Below are 20943 nucleotides of genomic sequence, written 5' to 3'. Positions count from 1 at the left end.
GCATGTTAGATGAGTGGAGTAGATCCTTATGACCGATCACTTTGTGTACTTCTTAATCATTGACCTGCACCATACTTGGGATTGATTCTAGGAGAATTTGGGCTGCACATTCATAATCATCATCGCAATACTCATCATTGTCTAATTTTGTGCAGTACACACCTAGGATGAGATCGCTTTCCTCACACTCTATTCCTAAATTAGGTTGAGGTTCGAATAAACTAACCTCTACCTCATCATTGAAATCATGTGTGTTATGTGAGTGAAGTGTGTCATCATCATTATATTTGAAAGACACCCACGTCTCTTGATCATTCTTTTAAATTATCATCGATATCGACTCATCGGGAAATTGAACCGTATGCTCATTAATGGAATCCAACTCCTCATTCCAAATTCCAGAGTTCTCCACAATCGCCTCACGTGAACTCAACTATTGAATATTTTTTCTAAGTTCTTGCAGTCTTTGGAGTGTATTTTGTTGGCTGAGCTCTAGAGTTTGGAAGAAATTTTGAATTGAATTCTCTTAGATTGTTTGTGGTTGAATTTTAAAGGTAGAGGACCCAAGAGACTTATCACTTGAATTAAACACTTCTAACACTTTTCTAATTTCTGCAAGACAGTCCATATTACGCTGAAATGAATCCTCTTGGATCGTTTCTAGTTGGATCTCAAAGGTAGGGTATCCATGAGAATAATCATTATAACATGTTGGTTCATCTTCCTAATATTGATGTTTTCACTGGTTATAGTCATACGGATCATATATGGGAGAATATGATGGTTGATAACAGTCTTCATTCTCATAATTATGATCGCGTAAGGACTTATTAACGATGGAGCATAATATCCAGTCGGTTCTCAATGATGGTTTGAGAAAAATCTTGAGATATAGGTTGAATTACATCATAATCATTATACATCCCTCCCAAATATCTCTTATCCATCTTAGCATACTGACGTACCCACTCTTCCATGGTGAAACCCTAACTCTGAATCTAATCCTAAGAAAAATAAAAAAGAAAATCTTACAACAGTATGAAAAGTAAGGGGAGGAAAAGTTAGAAGGAAGTTACCAAATTAGAAGTTCCTATGTTAAGATCCTACAAAAGAAAACAAAAGAAATTAGTTTCTAAAAAGAGAAATTCTGAAGTTAGAAAGTTCCTAAAATAGAAATAGAAAGTAAACTAGTTTCTAAAAAAGAAATATCTCTAGAACCAAAAATAGAAAGTTTCTAAAAATAATTAAGAAAATTCTAAACCTAAAGTTAAAAATTAAGTTAGTTTCTAAAAATTCAAGAGATCCTAAAATAAGAAATTTTCTAAAAATAGAAAATCAAACCCTAATCCTAAAAATAAAAAAATAAAAAAATTAGAAACGGATTACCAATTTAGAGAGTCTATGTCAAGGTCCTACAAAACAGGAAAGTAAGGTTAGTTTCTTAAAAAAACAAACAGGAAAACCTAAACTTTGAAAAACCCTAATCTTAACCTAATTCTAAAACTAGCTAATATCAGAAAAATGCAACTGTTAGTCCCCGGCAACATCGCCAAAAACTTGTTCACACCCCAAGTATAAGGTTGTGATGTAGTAATAATCTCGGTAAGACCGAGGTCGAATCCACAAGGACTGAACCTTGTACGTAATCTGAAAGTAACTTGAACTAGAACTAGGCGAAGATGTAATCTAAATCAGAGAAAATCAAGAGAATAATTGTGAATAGATTTATCAAAAACTAATAAAAATAAAAGTCGGAACTAGGGTGCCAAGGATCTACTTGTAACAATTGGGAAATTACCTTGCATTGATTCAAGGACACAACTGAAATCAGAGTCCTATCCTATCCAATTGGTAGGAAGAGATTTGTCAGATCTCTAAACTTCCCATGGATTTAATCATCAATAGATAAAATTGGTGAAGAGTTGGAAGTGATTCTGTCACCTAACTATGCTTAGACGATGGCAATCAACAGCAATTTATCAATCTCACAACCAATCATAAGAGAATTGTAAAAGTTAGGAGTGATTCCATCACCCTACCATGCTCATGGGATGGTGGTAAACAACAGGACTGCATAATTTCACAATCTCAATTCAGGAAGAAGATATTCAAAGTAATCGCAAATCAATTGTAATTTGAGTCACAATAAACCATTAAAAACTAAAAATATTCCTTCATAATCAAACTAGAATCTATGAGAGTTCAATAAACATGAATCGAAGCAAAGCAACCATCCTAATCACGCTACAAGCTTCACCTCTTAGCCCAAGCTAAGAGGTTTAGCCTGACATAATCAAACTAAAAATCCCTTAAAAGAAAGCATAAAAGGAAAAGAAGGAAAATAAAGGAGGGAGAAAGATTCACTAGTCGACAGCTCTCTCTCTCTCTCTCTCTCTCTCTCTCTCTCTCTCTCTCTCTCTCTCTTCTCTCCCACATTCTCCAGATGTGCAAGGATCCAAGGTGCCTCCATGGCTGCTCACGTTCACGGCTGCACGTCCCAGGATCCAGAGATGATCATCACACGGCTGCCCTCCATCCTTTTATAGCGGGCATGAGTCGGTGCGTGAAAAGCTTTCACACTGGAGTTTACGCACAAGAATGGTTGTGTGCGTAAGTTTTGTTTACGCAACAAAAGAAACGCGTAATCTCATTGCGTTTAATTGGAATTTGAGACGAAGGATCGTCCAGATTCCATATCCGCCTTCTTGGATAGAATTCTGGCCACCTGTTGCAGCATGTGGACAGTCCGGATCATGGATCTGGACGTGCCCTCGATCACGGAACGGCCCACGGAGGGCCAGACGTGCGAACACACGCCCCTACAGAAAAAAGGGTACGCTGAGATGCTCGGTGGGCCCCACATTGGTGTTTTCGGAGAAATCCGACCTGTTCATTGGATTCCTGACGAAATTTCAGTTAGAAAGGAGTAATTTTTATCAGATTTTTGTGCGGTCTATCCTGCGTTTTTCGACGATCCACGTGTGTATGTGTGTATAGGGCCAAAAGGACACCTAGCGAGGGTCAAGTCCCCCCTCTAGAGTGATTGGACGATTCAAATCGTCTAATGAGATGATCACAGAAGGCCACTACGAATCACAGCGTCCGAACATGCGAACGCTGTGACGTAGAGAAGAAGGGATCGGGTCAGCGCCCTTTGACCGGGATTCCCGATCCGGTGGGGCTCGCATGCAGACATGCCATGTACACGCATGTCGCACATGGGGTCCACTGTGATGCGTGTGAAAAATCCACTCCATCCAACCGTTTTACCACCTCAATTAAAGGGTTGAGACAAAATTTTAAGCATATCCAGATATTAGGCGGGCCCCAAATCAGGATTTTAGGGGTTGATCTGTCTTTTGGGCTACTTTCACAAGGATCCAATGGCTGAAATTTGACAGGTACGGTTAATTTATGGTCTTCAGGTTATATACAAAGTTTTGAGCCGAATGGATGGTGGGAACCCTGTGATCTTGTATTCTAGACGATTTTCGGGCCTGTGAAACGTGAGTGGCCCGATTTTATCGGATCTCTGGCGTGTAATTTCTTCGATCTCGGTCCCCTAAAGTCCGTCCCTTGCCTTGGTGACTTCAGAGCCTTAATTTCATGCTTTTACTACCATTTTTTAGTCAAGGCTCCTAAATTCACCTTACATTATAAAGACGATTAAAATCATGCGTTAAACAATATCATGTTCATAAAATCATGTAATAATTGAGGTCAAATATTGCATATTAGACCCTCAACAACTCATTGAAGAATCTAGAGAGCTCGTGGATTTGGAGTAGTTATCCTCGAGGAATACGGTGATTGACCTTCCGAATAAGCCTGGGCTGACTCCGGGCCTGATTTTGAACCAGTCGCAAGGGCCACGGGCCATCCCTATTCTAAAATTTGATTTTCTAGGCCCAGCTCCGGCCCATTTCCACCTTACCTGCCAACATGGCACGCGTGTGTGACATCAGAGCTGCTCAAAATATAGGGCCAACCATGAAAATCAGGTCGGTCCACTCATCCGATGGGCCACGTTTGTACAACAAGAAAAAGGGCATTAGAGACAATAGATGTCCCATGGTTATGACCCCACGTGTAGTGGACAGGGCATGAACCCACGTATGCACACGTTTGTTACAGATAGAGCCAGATAGAGTGGGGCCCACAGCTACAATGACAAACGGTAAATGAAGAAGATTCCATGGATAAAAGTAGCATGGCCCAAAAAAAGGGAAATACAAAAAGTTGTGGCTATCTTTTCCTTATTAACTTTGGACATTTTAGGTGCCTCAGGCATTTCTTCCTCAATGTACATATAAGGTAGTTATGATACTCGGGCAGCGTATGACGCTTGATGCGCAGGCCTTCAGAAATTGTACCGGTGGTTGAACTATCTTAACCTGTGATTCATGGAAACTTGTTTGTTGAAACACAACAAATGATATTTTCATGTTAACCGTCCAATAAGTATGCACAAATCATAATATATGTTAGTTAGGACACTGGATAGTGTAGATTGCATTATTTGTATACCGAGTATGAAATTTCTAATTGCCCGCGTATCATCCATCACACTCTACGGGAGTATAAAAAATTCTATATTTATACACACAAGCTCCCTTTGTAATTTTCAAATGGCTCTGCTTGGCATCATTACCCACATTGACATCTCCTTTTCTCAATAATTTCCAGAACAACATAAACAATTTAGCTTAGGGTGCGTTTGATTGCACCAAATATCATAAAATTTTATTATATTTTCATAATTAATTAGTCTAATTTAGTGTAAAATATCATGAAATTTTACAAAATTACCAAACACTTAAATTCAATTGATTCCAATTGTAATAATTCAATTCAATTAACAGTAGGCAGCCAAACCACATTTAGTCCAAACCCAATGTGATAATTTCATTGACATCTAATCGGAATATATTGCAATTTAGTTAAAATGAGCATCCAAACGTGGCCTTGCATTTACACCTCACCTTGGAAGCTCTCCAAACTTAAGGTCTTGAATGACAGCAAATGACAGCTTATGCATATGAAGGTGTCAGTACCAAACTCCAATCTTCAACCGGTGCGTTTGGTCATCATTGAACGGAATTCATCAAAATCGACAAGCCCATCTCCATTGCTATCAACGCCTCTAATCATTAGAAAACAGTCGTCGAGACTGCATTTTTTATAACCAAGGCTGATAAGGACTCTTTGCAACTCCTGGGCTGATATGAAACCGTTCCTATCAGAATCGAAGACGAGGAATGCATCCATGAGATCGTCTTTGCTGCCGCACCCATTTTCGGTCCTCCCTTCCACGACCTCCATAAACTCTTCCAAGTCGATGAAACCGTCGCCGTTGCAATCCATCTCTTTCACCATGCCCTCAGCTTCCTTGGCGGCCTTGGACTTGTCGTGTCCCAGGCACACAAGCACTTCCCGGAGCTCTAAGGGTGATATCTTGCCGTCTCCATTCGTATCAATGAGCTTGAAGACTTGCTTGAGCTGGTTTGAAATCTCCATTGCAGCGAATGACGAAGAGAACCAATCGAAGCCGTTGGATAATCTCTTGGGCTTTTTAATCTTGCATTTTCTCTTCAGTTGGTGGAAGATGGTTGTGACCCACTTGCCTAGAGGGCTGAAATGGAGGCTTTGAGACCAAACCATGGAGAGAGAGAGAGAGAGAGAGAGAGAGAGAGAGGCGTGGGGGGGTGGAAGGGAGTTGTAGTTTGAAAGTTAGGTGGATGAATGGAAATCACATGAGAGAAGATGATTGGGGGAGGTAGAAAAAGAAAAAAGAGGGTGCATGTGAGATTGCATGTGCCCTGGATTTTTTGGTTTGTTTTGTCATCTTGCAATAATTTCATGGGTTGGAGGCCCTACATAAGACTGGTTGGATTCTCTTCCTTTCCCTTTCCCTTTGAGAGAGAGAGAGAGAGAGAGAGAGAGAGAGAGAGAGTGTGTGTGTGTGTGTGTGTGTCTTCTCTAGAATATGTGATTAGTCTCTATATGATTCATTGTTGAAGGCAGTGAACGCGGCTTCTGAGCTGTTTGCAGGTGACTTTTTGTTAGTGCAAATGCCGGCCGTTTCCTAGACGTGCCGGCATTTCTCCTATTTGTGTGGTATCGACTTCATAGTGGTGGTGACTCAACTCGGCCCATTTACGTTGCATACATGTACATTGGTCCAGACAATCCCGAGTAGGTTTACATGTCCAATCGATCGGTACTTTTTTCCTTGCTTCCAATTCTGACCATTAAATGGAGAGTACAAAAATAAAGGATGTGATTCAATGACGACCTGCAGTACCAAAGTTCAGGGTACCACACTCTTCAACTGACATTCAATTTGAGCTGTTGGTCTTTTTTCCAACCCCGTGCAAACTTGACATAACTACGTTACTTTTATTGCACTATATGTTCATAACTTATTCTACCCTATGGATGGCCCATATCTTTGACATGTGTGATTTTATGAGCGTGTGTTCCGCCCCCTCACATGAGAAGAAAGTGATACCATTTTTCTTTTGAATGTCAAAATCAAAACCCAGTTAAAATCATACAAATAAAAGATAAACACAAACAAATTAGTAAATACACTTGTGGAGACAATAAAAAAACCACAACATAAAGGGAAGAACAGCCCACCATAAAATAAAAATACAAGAGATTACTTAAACTTAGAGATACCAAAATCCTTGTTTCCTTCTTTCCAAACCTTAGAAATGATTTAACTATCTTTATTCTACTTTAATCTCCTATTACACAAATATTTATAGTGTTATACTTGTAATAAAAAATAAATTATGTAATTACATAAAGTTATGTGCGTCATCGACTTAAGTATCGATCAATTGACATCGATCAAGCAACTGTTGATTAATCATGCATACATGTTCAATCAATTAAATATGTCCAACTTGTTCAAAAGTGTTCAAAAAATTAACATGAATTTTTCAAATTATATTGATCACTCAAACTACCAAGGCAAATTGATTGAACCTATCTAGAATTGTCCAAGAACCAATCTACTTAATCTGGATTTTTGTCGATTGATCGAGCAATCAATTCTACCAATCAAAATTCTTTGTTTACGCATACATTAAAGACATCAAACAACAATATTGTCCACCAATTAGACTGAAATTCTTATGATTAAGATTGACTAACACGTGTGTCACATGTACGGCAGAGTTACAACCAATTTGGAAACGGTGGTTAACTATCACCGTAGTTTGATTATGCCTTTTAAGGACTCTGTTTGCGGTCTCCGCAAGGAGCGGTTGACCGAGTTTTGCATATAACGACTAGGATAATTGTCTTGTGGCCGGAAGAGGCGGATTGGGTACTACCCCCATCTGTACGGAGCTCAGCACCGGCAGGGTATCTGAGGGGCCCATCGTAACGTATGAATTTTATCCACACCGTCCCTCCATTTTTCTATATCATTTTATGGTATAATATCAAAAATGAGGAAGATCCAAGTCTGACCACACCACAGGAATCAGCGTTGATAGTGATGCTCAATGTTGAAGCCTTCCCAGAGGCCACCATGATGTTTATTTTCCATCCAACCTGTTCATAAGGTCATATAGACCTGGATTAAGGAAAAAACAAATATTAGAAAACTTCTGTGGCTCGAAGAAGTTTTCAACATTAAGCATCAATCCCCGATCTGTCGTCCACTTGAGCCTTGGATCTGCCTCAATTTTAATCTGACGGCATAAAATGACATGAAAAAATGGATGAACGGTATGGATGGAACCCATACATCACGGTGGCACATCAGATTCCCTGCATGCATGTGCGGAGCTCGGGAGAAATGAACGGGGTCGCCTGCTGGCGCTGCCGGTAGCGTATACAACAGAGACGTGGCTACTGGACGCTACACTGTAAGACCCACCATGATGTATTTATTTTATCCAAACCGTCCATCTATTTTAACAGATCATTCTATGAGATGATTCTAAAAAAGAAGCAGATCCAAATCTCAAGTTGACCACACCAGAGGAAAATATTGGTGATTGAACGCCCACCATTAAAAACTTCCTAAGGCCCACCTGTTGATTAGGTCATACCGATGCATGAATGAAAGGAAAACACAAATATCAACTTCATCCAAAACTTTTGTGACCACCAGGAAGTTTTTAATAGTGGGCGTTCAATAACCACTGTTTCCTTATGGTGTGGTCCACATGAAACTTGAATCTGCCTAATTTTTTTTATCATACAATAAAATGACCTGAAAAAACTGGATGGACGGCGTGGATAAAACAAATACATCATAGAGAGCCCACAGAGCACCGTCCAGTAGCTACTCGCTACTGGCAGCGTCAGTCGGCAATCCGCGTCCCGGAGAGGCGTGTGTAGTATCAAATCGGTGTCCCTTGTGGCCGGCCGATACCGAGACTAATGGAATTACCATTTTGATGAGTCTGTTTTGCATGTCTATATAAATGGACCCATGTAGTTGCTTTGTTGCATGATCCGAATCGTTGGTTGGCGTGGGGCCTCATGCCCAAAGATCACGGCAATTGGACATCAAAGGCTGAGATTTTTTTTCAGTTGGACAAGTACTGATGATTAATTTTCTTCAACCATCGGGTTGATATCGAATGACACCAATTGGACGGTCCAGATTAGGGGTGCGGTCCAAGGATTGTATTAAGTTCAAGAGTATCTGCCAGGTATGCATTGGATCTCCGGACCTGATTGGATCCGGTCAAATATGGGCATTTGCATGGTCACCATAATGAATTAATCGTGCACACACGTGTGCCATTGTGCAATATATATCCAAGCCATCCATCCCAAGGCTACCACTATTTAGATTTCTTGTCCCAAAAATCTTATCGGTCCACTAGTTAGGTGGCCCACAATTAACTGAACAAATGTACAATAACTAAAAGATCGTCCATATCTTTTTAACCCGTTCGGTTATTTCTAATACGAGAAAGTTGGGATGGGGCATTGGAATCAATAGAAAATCGACCGTCTGATTCAACATACAGATGTGACCCACTTGATCAGCCTGATTTTTGACGAGGGACTTGTCATTTTCACCGACTTCTTTCTTATACAAGTGGAATGTAGCATGTACACCCAGATCCATAGCTAAATCGGCCGACTGAGTCGAGATACCTGGTTTCAACACTTAGGTCTTGGTATCGATCCCTAGCGAGGGTGGAGTGTGTGTACTGACATGGTGTGTGCTAACGAGCTAACCTAAGAAACCAAAAAAAAAAAAAAAAAAAGTGGAATGTAGCATGTTGGCGGGAACGAGTGTTCGGTTCCACAAATTGCGGCACCGATGGCTGTAAGTGATCTGTTCGCGGTTTTCGAAATGTAAGATGCACTGGACGATTTGGACCATCCGACCGTGTATAAATATGAGGCCCACGAGAGAATCTCAGATTGAGTCGCTGAAATTTCGTGACGTTGGTGTTTTGCATTTGCCTTTATTAGATACAAGGTCTCATACCAGAGCTAGCTCCGGGCATGTTTGGTTTTTTCAATTTTTATTATTAGCTCTCCCAGGTGTAAGCTTGGTTAGGAGAGAATTATCGCATTAAAAAATGAAGATATAAAATAAACTAATAAAGGAAATTATAATTGTTATGGGTAAAAATAGAGTTGCTAAAGAGAAGAGGTTAGCTTGGACATTTCTGCAGGACATGAGGTCGGACAGCATTGGTCATGACTAATGAGCTCCTAAATGGCCAAGGAAGAGAGGTTGGTCACCTACTATATATGAAGGCGGGTCGACGGGTTGGTAAGTTGGTGAGTTCGCCATCTGTCCAATGATAAAAAATAAAAAAATAAAAAAAGTCTTAAAGCTCATCCGAGTATCCAGGTCGGCCTAGACCACTTCAAACTCTTGAGCTCGACCCCCCTCCCCCCAACACACCGCAACATATGTCATATGAATTCTACTAAGGAAACGAGCTCAGCCTCATTGCCCTAACATGAAGTATGATGGCAGGTCGGCATTCTACACGGCATTGAGAGATGGGTCAGGGCTCGCTAGAGAATACAGGTCGACATATTACCCCCAAGACAGGTCGGCATACTACCCCTAGGTCGGGTCAGCAAAGACTACCTCGACCTCCTATTGCACATCTCCATTGATTCCAAATAATCATATCTTAGTGAGATCCGCTCGAGATCTTCTCCAAAGATCTCAGAGGACATCCGCGACACGCTTAGGATCCCGAGATCTTCACCAATGATCTCAAGAGATTCCCCCGCACGTTCAGGATCTAAATCCTTCTACAGTACGTCCCTACCAAATTTGGAGATCTCATCTACATCACCACCTCTCTTCAACTATAAATAAGAGCATCTCTAATAGTGAAAGGTATGCAGAATCTCTCACCCCAAAAGCCCTTGATACTATCAGACTTAGATTCCTAGCCTAACTTTGGCATTGGAGGGTCCCTTATTTTAGCCAGAGTCTCCACTATCTTCTTTCTGTGCAGGTACTCGAAGGTCTAAAAAGGGTGGACCATATTTTTGCATCAATGCTTTGGCGTCGTCTATGGGAATGACATCAAAGTCATTCCTGCTTTACTAGAAAACCACAATGGCGAAAGAAAAGAAAAAAGCTCTAACTGCCATTGCTGCAGCCATCCTAGCTCTTCTTGAATCATCTGTTGTAAGCATCTCAACTTTTCCTAAATCATATGATGCAGTCATCCTAGCTCTTCCTGAATCATCAGCCGAGCAGGGTGCCTAGCCCTACCAGCAGCGAGCCGACTCTACTCCCGCAACGCCAGCTCCTTGATCTCGCACCTGAGGCGGTCAATTAGTCTCCTTGGAGAATTAAGTCGAAGACCTAAATAAAAATATAGATCGACTCGTGCAACTCCTGAAGAGATAGAATCCACCCCTCAGTCGCGATGCAGAGGAGGGTGCCACCACTACACCACCTTAATCACTGGTCAATTCGCAGAGAAATAACTAACCTCATGAGCTGCCAGCCCAGGTTCTTTTCCATACTTCGCGAGCAGCCATGCTCGCAAACTCCAACTTGCTCCTCGCGCCAAAGAGGAAGAGCTGTGGAAAAGCCTCTGAAGCAATGGCTGAGAATGAGGACCCTTCTGAGGCAATGCTCAGGAAAATTCGAGAGCAGATCAGTGATATCAGATAAGCCTACCGTGACCGAGTGTCGGCCTTAATAGAGGCCATATTAGGAGAAATTGAACCACCATTCACCAACGATATTATGGCATCTCCGCTTCCACCCAGTTTTTGGATGCTGCAGATGACCCCTTACTCTAGAGCCGCCGATCTGGTCGAGCACCTCAAGTCCTTCAAATCTTGAATGGAGCTTCATGGTGCCTCGAGCCCCCTAATATGCCGAGAATTCTCCCTAACCTTATCAGGAGCTACTCGGCAGTGGTTCAGATAGCTGAAGTCAAGGTCCATCAGTTATTTCTTGTAATTCAGCAAAGCCTTCCTTACATAGTTCATTGATGAGAGAGACAGAAGAAAACCATCAGCTCATCTTCTTACGATTAAGCAGAGGGAGTTCGAACTGTTAAGAGACTACCTCATATGTTACAACGCCAAAGTTGCCCAGGTAGAAGATTATTCCGATGAGATTGATCTGACCGCCATGGTGGCCAGCCTCAAATAAGGAAAGTTCTTATTCTCTATTGGTAAGAACCCCCCGACTACCCTCGCCGACCTATTTAACTGATCTCAAAAATATTCCATTATCGAGGAACTATTTAGTTCACAAAGAGCTGCTCGAAGAGGAAATAACTCGACTGAGAATAGGAAGTGAATGGAGAAAGGGGAGCATTCTGCTGTTAACACCAAAAGAAGGAAAGGGGACAACCAAGACGGAGCCTAACATACCAACTGACATCCAGAAAGTCACTTCCATTGGTATACTCCCTTAAACGCTAAGCCGAAGCAGGTACTGAAAGAAGCCGAGCTCAGCAAGGAAATCGGACGACCGAGTTGAACCAATTAACCAAGCTCGGTAATAAGGCTAATCGGCCAACTCCAACCTCAACATCAAATACTGAGGGACATGTCGACTAGAAGACATGGGCGGGGGGACGCTCTTACCTCGCCCATGGAATGCTAACCACTTGAAGATATAATACTCCTAAGGACTCAAGAAATTCTCTGACCAGGAGCACGTCGACTAACTGACTTACTCAACAAGGGTGATCTCCCTTTCTAAAAGGGAAAAATGTGCTCGCCACACTTCCATTGTATTTTTTATTGTTCGACGATTTCTACAATAAAAGAACTTCCCCAGATCAGGGGAAGAGAACTTCTTTCAAATTTCAATTATCCGAGCTGTAAAATTGACTACAAGGACTTCCCGTAGTGCGAGGAAAAAAAAGTCTTCTACCATGAATTCTACTATGGAAGAGCTTCCCCAAATCGGGAAGAAAATCTCTTTTTCTACAATCCGAGTTACATGAACTACTGAGGACTTCTCTTAGTGCAAGAGAAAAACAATCATTACCAATCAACCCTTAAAGAAGAGGTCGGACCACTAATTGGTAATGTCACTCAGATCGCACGATCTACAATAAGGATCTCTTAGTGTAAGGGAAAATAGTCTTCCTAAGTAAACTGCTTGGCCCCTCATGAATGGGTCGTTGCAGCTAACTCATTTGTTCGACAAAAGTAGAATTCTCCTAATAAAAGGAAGAGCTCAAAAGCTCACCCCAACGCTCCTACTCGGCTAAAATGTCCGACCTCACTAAAACCAACTTACTTTCCAAGCCCGTTGCGCGAGCTCGAAAGTAGGGAACTTACTGTTATGGGTAAAAATGGATTGGCTAAAAAAAAGAAGTTAGCTCGGACATCTCTTCGGGACACGAGGTCGGACAGCGCCGGTCATGCCTAATGAGCTCCTCAATGACCAAAGAAAAGAGATCGGTCACCTACTATATATGAAGGCAAGTCGACAGGTCGGCGAGTCCTCCATCTGCCCAATAATAAGAGAGTCTCAAAGCTCATTCGAGTATCCAGGTCAACCAAGACCACTTCAGACTCTTAAGCTCGACCCCCCACTACATATGTCACACGAATTCTACTAAGGAATGGAGCTCGGACTCACTGGCCTAACTTGAAGTATGAGGGCAGATGGGCGGGTTGGCAATCTGCACGACACTGAGAGAAGGGTTAAGACTCTCCAAAGAATACATGTCGGCATATTACCCCCAGGTCAGGTCGGCCAAGACCACCTCAGCCTCGGCCCCACCCTCCTATTGCACATCTCCATTGATTCAAGTTAGGCCTCCCATGGAATAATCGGATCTTATCTAAGAGAGATCAGATCTCAAAGGACATCCGCAACACACTCGGGATCCCGAGATCTTCACCAAGAATTTCAAGAAATTACCTCCACGCGTTCGAGATCCGAATCCCTCTACAGTACATCCCTACCAAACAGGGAGATCTTCTCTACGTCATTGCCTCTCCTCAATTATAAATATGAGTATCTCTAATGGTGAAAGGTACGTAGAATCTCTCACCTAAAAATCCCTCGATACTATCAGACCTAGATTCCTAATCTAACTTTGGCATTGGAGGGTCCCCTATTCTAACTAGGGTCTCTTTTATCTTCTTCTTGTGCAGGTATTCCTCTGGTGCAGGTACTCGAAGGTCTGACCTTATATTACCATTGTAGACAAACGTGAGTGATCTCATTACACCTATTGGGATAAGTAATCATTATCCCTTTTATAATTGAAAAACAAATCAGGGCCTAACGGGAAGAAAAAAGTGATGTATAGGCCCGCTCTAGTTGATGGATGAGCCACATCTTTTTTCTTTTCTTTTTAATAATTTAATACAAGTGGTAAAGCATGACAGCAAGATTATCAGTACGGGCTACTGTGGAGAAGTTTCCTAGCTTTGAATGAGGTTGATCTCTAACTTTATTCTAAAATTGCTGGTTGTGGGACCTAACCGGTGTGCCTATGGCATCCAACTCATATATTAAAATACATGTCATTCCAATGTAAGAGCTGGACGCTCCAAAAATCAGCCCAATTTAAATTATCGCTGTAGTTTTACTTCTCTTTCTTTTTGTTTTCGGGTGGGACCTGTGGTGGCATGTATTTGCCATCAACCGCATTAAGTGAGCCATGCCATGACCATGGAATGCCCCAAAAATCAGGCCTACGTTATTAGTATGTGAACCGCACCACAGAAAATAATGGACAGCTATATAAGAATCTCCAAATTTACATCAACTTGATCTTTAGGGTGTCTAAATTTCGCTACCGGAATCACAGGTTCGATGCCATAAGCAATCCCCGGTGGACTGCACACACATTCCCTGTTCCGAGCACATGCAAAGGGGAGGAGGATAAGCGCGGCCTCGGCCTCACCCAAGACGGTGAGGGCCAGACCTTGATATTGAAGGTGGGGATTGAACGCCTGCCATTACGAACTTCTTAGGGCCCATCGAAAACCATAATTTTTATTTTCCATCCAACCGGTTGATAAGGTCACGTAGACATAGACCTGGATGAAAGGAAATCAGCTGTATCCAAAACTTTCGTGGCCCATGAGAAGTTTTTAATGGTCAATCATCACTATTTTTTATGGTATGGTCCACCTGAGAAATGGATCTGCTTCAGTTTTAGGCTCGTGCCCTAAATGTGCTGGAAAAACGGATGAACGGCGTGGATGTACAAAACATACATCAAAGTGGGCCTCGCGATAAGGCCCGGCCCTCAGAAATCAACCACACCCATGGGATAAGGAATTACCCAAAGACCATTTTGAAGGTAGAAATATGTTTGGCTAAATATAGTTAATTTGGCCATGTCAATCAACGTCGTTGATGTGAAGTTAGTGGGCCACCTTCTTTATATTCATTCGTAGGCTAGCGTCTTGTGTATACATTAAGAAGGCTTTCACCCGATTTGACATCCAAACCCACTTTGATAAACACCAACAGCAGAAAAGGTAGGTGTATGCGTCAGTAGTAGTCTGCGTACTACTGTCTCCCATTGGTTTGGTGATCTGGACCGTTGATATAGTCCCCGCGTGATGTTCCTAGAGTATTCAAAGAGGAAGATTCGAATAGTTCAGTCAGTGTCTTACAAATGGATTTTTTAAGAAGAAAGTACAGCAAGGGTCTGGATTCAATGGAAGATTATTCTAGGATTTTATGATATTCAAATCCAATGATTTGTGGGGCATCCTCGATCCACTTTTGGGCTCATAAGATCAGCGGTTTGGATCTCAGAATCATCCAACCTATCCCGACTGATAGATCCAGAAGGTACACCTGGTGAGCTTTACCTGCATGACCGCGGGACGCGGATTGCCTCGTGACTCACCAGTGATGTCACTCGTGACCGACTCTTTGGGTCCACCATGATGTATTTGTTTTACCCACGCCTCCATCCATTTTTCAGCTCATCTAGCCCCAACATAAGGCAGATCCAAGGCTCAAGTGGACCACGCCACAGGAAACGGTGGGGATTGAACGCCTGCCTACCGTTGAAAAGTTTCGATCAAGCTAAAATTTGAAATTTGTGTTTTATCCGTGTGACCTCATGAACAAGTTGGATGGCATCATAATCCCCACTTTTTCTTTTTTTTTTCCTGTGACGTGGTCCACTTGAAGTTTGGATATGCCTCATTTTCGGATTAATTCCCTGAAATGAGCTGGCAAATCAGATGGATGGCGTGGATAGAACACATACATCACGGTGGATCCCAAAGAGAACGGTCACCAGGATATCCCTGCTGACCAGGTCCCCAGGCAATCCGCGCCATGTACTTGACTCCAAAAATGGACCCATGGGACATCCTAACCCAACATATGGAGGCGCTGCAAATGAAACTCAACATGCAAAAGTAAATGCAACTGCCCACATTTGATGGCCAAAAATCCACAGATCGGACGGTTAGCATAGTCCGGCCCACGGGCATCCAAAGATGGTAGTATATGTCGATTGCTAGACCAGGTGTTCAAGTCATGAGAGATCCGGCCCATTCATCAGGTGGACCACAGTTAGTTTTTTTTAATGACTACTAACTGATGGGTTCATCCTTTCAGCACGATATTTGGGTTACGACCAGTCTTCTACTGTAGGGCACATAAATTAATTGGGTTCAATGACAACCGTGTATGCCACGTGCACAATGGCTATATATATGTGTGTGTGCGCGCGCGCGCGTTGCAGTCTCAAGGTGCATCAATGTTTCTGAAAAGTTGGTAAATCTGGAAGTAAAAGATAGATCATAGACACACGATTGTAGGCGTAGTTCATTGTCAACATCATGTTGTTAGTTGCGTATACGATTCTTCCAATCCACAAATGTCGATATGACTTGCACCTCATCTCTATGGACCTAATATCTATCAGGCAATTATGCCATGAATAGCGGAAAACTTTTATACTCCGGAAGAGCATGACGATGATATGCGGGCACTGAGAAATTATTTAAAAATTGTGTTTGTAGAAACTCAAATTAAATTGTCCAAATTATGGTATTTAAGTTTTTTTTTTTTTTTAACACACACCCATACACGCCGTAGTGGGATCTCCGCACCTATTGGTTTCAAACCCATGTTGAAACTCCTTGTTTGGTCCATGGAATTGTATGGTATTGATTTGTATTAGATGGGATTAACATCATTATTGCACAATAATTACATGTTTGGAAATACCATGGTATTTTAGCCATCCAATCCCATGTTTGGGATAAAAATTTTGTTACTAGATTGAGCAAAATCATGTTTGTTGGACCATGGAATTGTAATCAACAAAGCAAATTCACAATGGATGTAATTCACTCGTACACATATATAACCAGAATGTTACATGTAAACAGTGTATATGGATGGAGGGCATGGATAAACAGATGCATCAATGTGGGGCTCACATGTGTAGTGGATTTCAAAATCCATGGAAATCCTACATGGGACCACATGCAATTCCATCCCACCTAATCCCAACCTTTCCCATCCTCTCCAAATGCTAGATGGAATTGGACGGACCAAATGCAATTCTATCCCATCTAATGCACTGCCCCAAACACCCCCTTAGAGTCTACCACCCAGGCAAGGATTGAAACCCAATTATGGGTTTAAGTTTAATCCAATGATCTAAGTGTTAAAAAATCAGTGGTTAAGATTGCTCAACCAACCTAATTTTAAGAGAAACTAGTTCTCAGTTGTAATGGTTTACTTTTTGTAAAGGTATGAAAGGTGTATACATGTTACAAGGTGTTAGATCCAAGCGAAGGAATTCCGATCAAGGGAAACATTTGGATACTCAAATTGCAATAAACGAATTCCATGACAGAAGAAATGACTAAAGAGGAGGTGCCTAAGATGTAATTGCAATTCCATGTGTTTCAAGTTGAACATCAAACGGTGGTAATTTTCATTTGAAGATCCAAAAATTGAACATATCCCATCATACAAAATATTTGGGCCAGGAGTATCGCAATGTATTAGTAATGTATCCATACATCCATACAACAATAGATTACGCAAATGATAGTTTGAACTTTGCAACTTACCGAGCTTTGCTTAGGGGCCGTTCAACACTATTAAAGTAAGTGCTTTTAAAAATCACTTCTAACTTGTTGAGAGTCTTTTGTTTGGAGCGGACATCAAATTACTTATTAAGAAATAACTAACATAAAAAATGGGTCTAGCTCCATAGCTCAGTGGCAGAGAGACTCTATTTTAACACTGAGATCATGGGTGTTGGGGGCTTTGCACAAAATCTTAAGATCTAGCCTCCCAAAACAAACCAAAATTATGGGATAATAAAGCAATGAAATAAATCAAAGCATAAACCACACCACATAAGAGATTTTTACGTGGAAAACCTTCAAAAAAGTAAAAACCATGGGACCTCGTCCAGATCAACAATCTACTATAAAGTAAAACGTTATAATCTTCTTCACTCACGCAGGAGTGAATAAACAATAAAAGAATAAAAGAAAAACGGAAAAATCTCACCGATTGCGAAGACGTGGAAGCGCTGAGATATAGTAGATCACCTCTATAAGCATAACCTCCCTTCCACAAGTTTCCTCTCTCTCTCTCTCTCACATTTGGTAGCCCTAAACCCTTTAGCAAACTCTTGCAAAGCTTTAGAAAATCCTCTTGCATTGCCTAGAAAGGCCCTAGGCACCCCTATTTATAGTTTAGGAAACTCCCTTTCGCACCCCTTGCGAAAGGACCTCAGATTTTTGCAGTCCGCGTAAGATCCGGACTCAAATCTGCGTAGCTTCGACTGATCGAGCAAGCTGCTCGACTGGTCGAGACTGTTCACTCGACCGGTCGAGCCAAGCCCTCGACTGGTCGAGCACTATTCACTGAGCTCGCTGAACTTTGAGTCAAGTGACCCTCGACTGGTCGAGCACTGTTCACTCGACCGGTCGAGTAGTCCACTCACTGCTTAAACAGCGCGATGAAACACTCCGATTTTTAACCAGCTGCACTATCTCTCCTCTGAACTGAGGAGGAAAATCCCATCAAATCTCTCAATTTCTAACTTAGGAGGAATTCACCTTCTTCAAGTCAACCTAGTTTCTACAAACCTCGAACTTGCTCTTGACTAATGCCTTAGTCATCATATCTGACCCATTGTCGTCCATGTGGACCTTCTCAAGTTGTAACACCTTCTGTTCCAAAGTATCCCTGATATAGTGATACTGAATCTCTATGTGCTTCGACTTGCAATGCTGACTTGACTTCTTGCTCAAGTGTATAGCACTTTGACTATCGTAATAGACCACGTGCTGCTCCTGCTTCAGGCTAAGTTCATGTAAAAACCTCTTCATCTAAAGCATCTCTTTATATGCTTTTTTTACTGCAATATACTCAGCCTCTGTCGTCGACAATGCTACGACCTTCTGTAGCTTGCTTTGCCAAGAGACCGCTCCCCCTGCAAACGTGAACATGAACCCCAATGTAGACTTCCTGGAGTCTATGTCGGCTGTCATATCTACATCTGTGTAGCCCTCTAACACAGGTTTTCTGTCACCATAGCATATGCTCAACCTAGATGAGCCTCTTAGATACCGCAGTATCCATTTCACCAATGCCTAATTCTCTTTGCCAGGATTGGCAAGATATCGGCTGACAACACCAACCGCATATGCTATGTCTAGGCATGTACACACCATAGCATACATCAAACTTCCTACAGCTGATGCATAGGGTATCTTCTGCATCTCTTCCACCTCTGTCTTTGTCTTGGGACACTACCTGTCACTCAATCTGAAGTAACCATCCAGTGGAGTACTGGCCGGCTTTGCTACATTCATATTGAACCGCTCTAGGACTTTCTCAATATACCGCTCTTGTGACAGCCAAAGGTTCCTGCTGCTTCTATCACGGGTTATCTCCATTCCTAAGATCTGCTTAGCTGGGCCCAAGTCTTTCATCACGAACGGCTTGCCCAACTCCTGTTTCAGCTTGTCAATCTTCTTGATGTCTTTTCCCATGATAAGCATGTCATCAATGTATAAAAGCAGAACTAAGAAATCATCATCTGAGAACTTGAGCCTAAACACACAGTGGTCTGACTCCGTTCTGTTATACCCATGCTTCAATATAAACGAATCGAACTTCTTTTACCATTGTCTGGAGCTTGTTTCAGCACATACAAGCTATTCCTCAGCCTACACATCATATGCTCTTTGCCCTTGACCTTGAACCCCTCTAGTTAGTGCATGTAGATCTCTTCTTCCAGGTTACCATGGAAGAATGCAGTTTTAACATCTAACTGCTCTATCTCCAGATCCATGCCAGCTGTCAACCCAAGCAACACCCATATGGATGTCATCTTCACCACTAGTGAGAATATCTCCTCGAAGTCTATGCCTTTCTTTTAACCAAACCCTTTCACCACAAGTCTAGCCTTCAAACCTCGTCTATGAATTCTTCTGCTCAACCTTCTTTCTTCACACTCACTTATTGCTCAAAGCTTTCTTGCCCTTAGGCAATTTCACCATATCATAGGTGTGGTTCTTATACAAGGATTTCATCTCCTCTTGCATAGCTTTCAACCACTCCCCCTTATGCTCGTCTGCTAGAGCCTCAGAATAATCTTCTTATTCTCCCCCATCAGTGAGTATAATATACTCATACAGCGAGTACCTCTTGGACGGCTGTCTGTCCCTAGATGACCTCCTCACATGTGGCTCAACAGGTGGATCAAGTGGGGGCTGCTCCCCCTGTCCATCTTCTGTAGGAGCTCCCTCATCCTCTGCACCTTGTTGTACTCCCCCGTCATCAAGCACCACGGGAGGAATAATAAGATCTATGTCCTCTAGCTCACCTGAACTAGGCTGGTTCTTCTCTAGCTTACCAATGTCTTCTATACACTGATCTCCAAAGAAAACCACATCTCTGTTCCTAGCGAGCTTCTTCTCAGTCGAATCCCACAATCTGAGTCAAAATTTTCATAACCGTACCCCAAGAACACACACTGCTTGATTTTCATATCGAGCTTGGACCTCTCGTCCTTTGGTACATGAACAGATACCCTGCATCCAAACATCTTGAGATGACTGTACGATGGATCCTGCCCAATCCACACCTTCTTAGGTACTTCTCTATTTAACGAGGCTGATGGAGACCTATTTATCAAAATACACTGCCGTGTGCATTGCTTCTCCCCAGAACGTCTTGGGCAACTTCGCATGGGATAACATACATTTAATTCTTTCTACAATTGTGCGATTCATTCACTCAGCCACACCATTATGCTGGGGGGTCTTGGGAACTATCTGTTCATGCCATATACCCAGGGACTTACAATACTTATGAAAGTCGTCAATGCATTCACCACCATTGTCAGTGCGGATGGACTTTAATGATCTACCTATCTCTAGGGCTGTACACAAATCGGGCTAGCCCGATTAACTCGCTCGACTCGACTCGAAAAAGCTCAACTCGGCCCGACCAGGAACTGAGTTCGGGTCGGG

General features: G+C 42.1%; 1 protein-coding gene across 1 annotated transcript; it reads right to left on the bottom strand.

Moving 5' to 3' along the window:
* Positions 1 to 4826: 4826 nt before the first annotated feature.
* On the bottom strand, positions 4827 to 5951 carry LOC131233603 (probable calcium-binding protein CML23). Its single transcript, XM_058230383.1, has one exon. The coding sequence runs from the start codon at positions 5659 to 5661 to the stop codon at positions 5068 to 5070; it is 594 nt and encodes a 197-aa protein (XP_058086366.1). The 5' UTR covers positions 5662 to 5951; the 3' UTR covers positions 4827 to 5067.
* Positions 5952 to 20943: the final 14992 nt, after the last annotated feature.

Source organism: Magnolia sinica, chromosome 18, assembly GCF_029962835.1.
Source record: "Magnolia sinica isolate HGM2019 chromosome 18, MsV1, whole genome shotgun sequence".
NCBI classification, from domain to species: domain Eukaryota; kingdom Viridiplantae; phylum Streptophyta; class Magnoliopsida; order Magnoliales; family Magnoliaceae; genus Magnolia; species Magnolia sinica.
The sequence above is the reverse complement of the archived record's forward strand: the minus strand, read 5'-3'. Positions and strand labels throughout refer to the sequence as shown.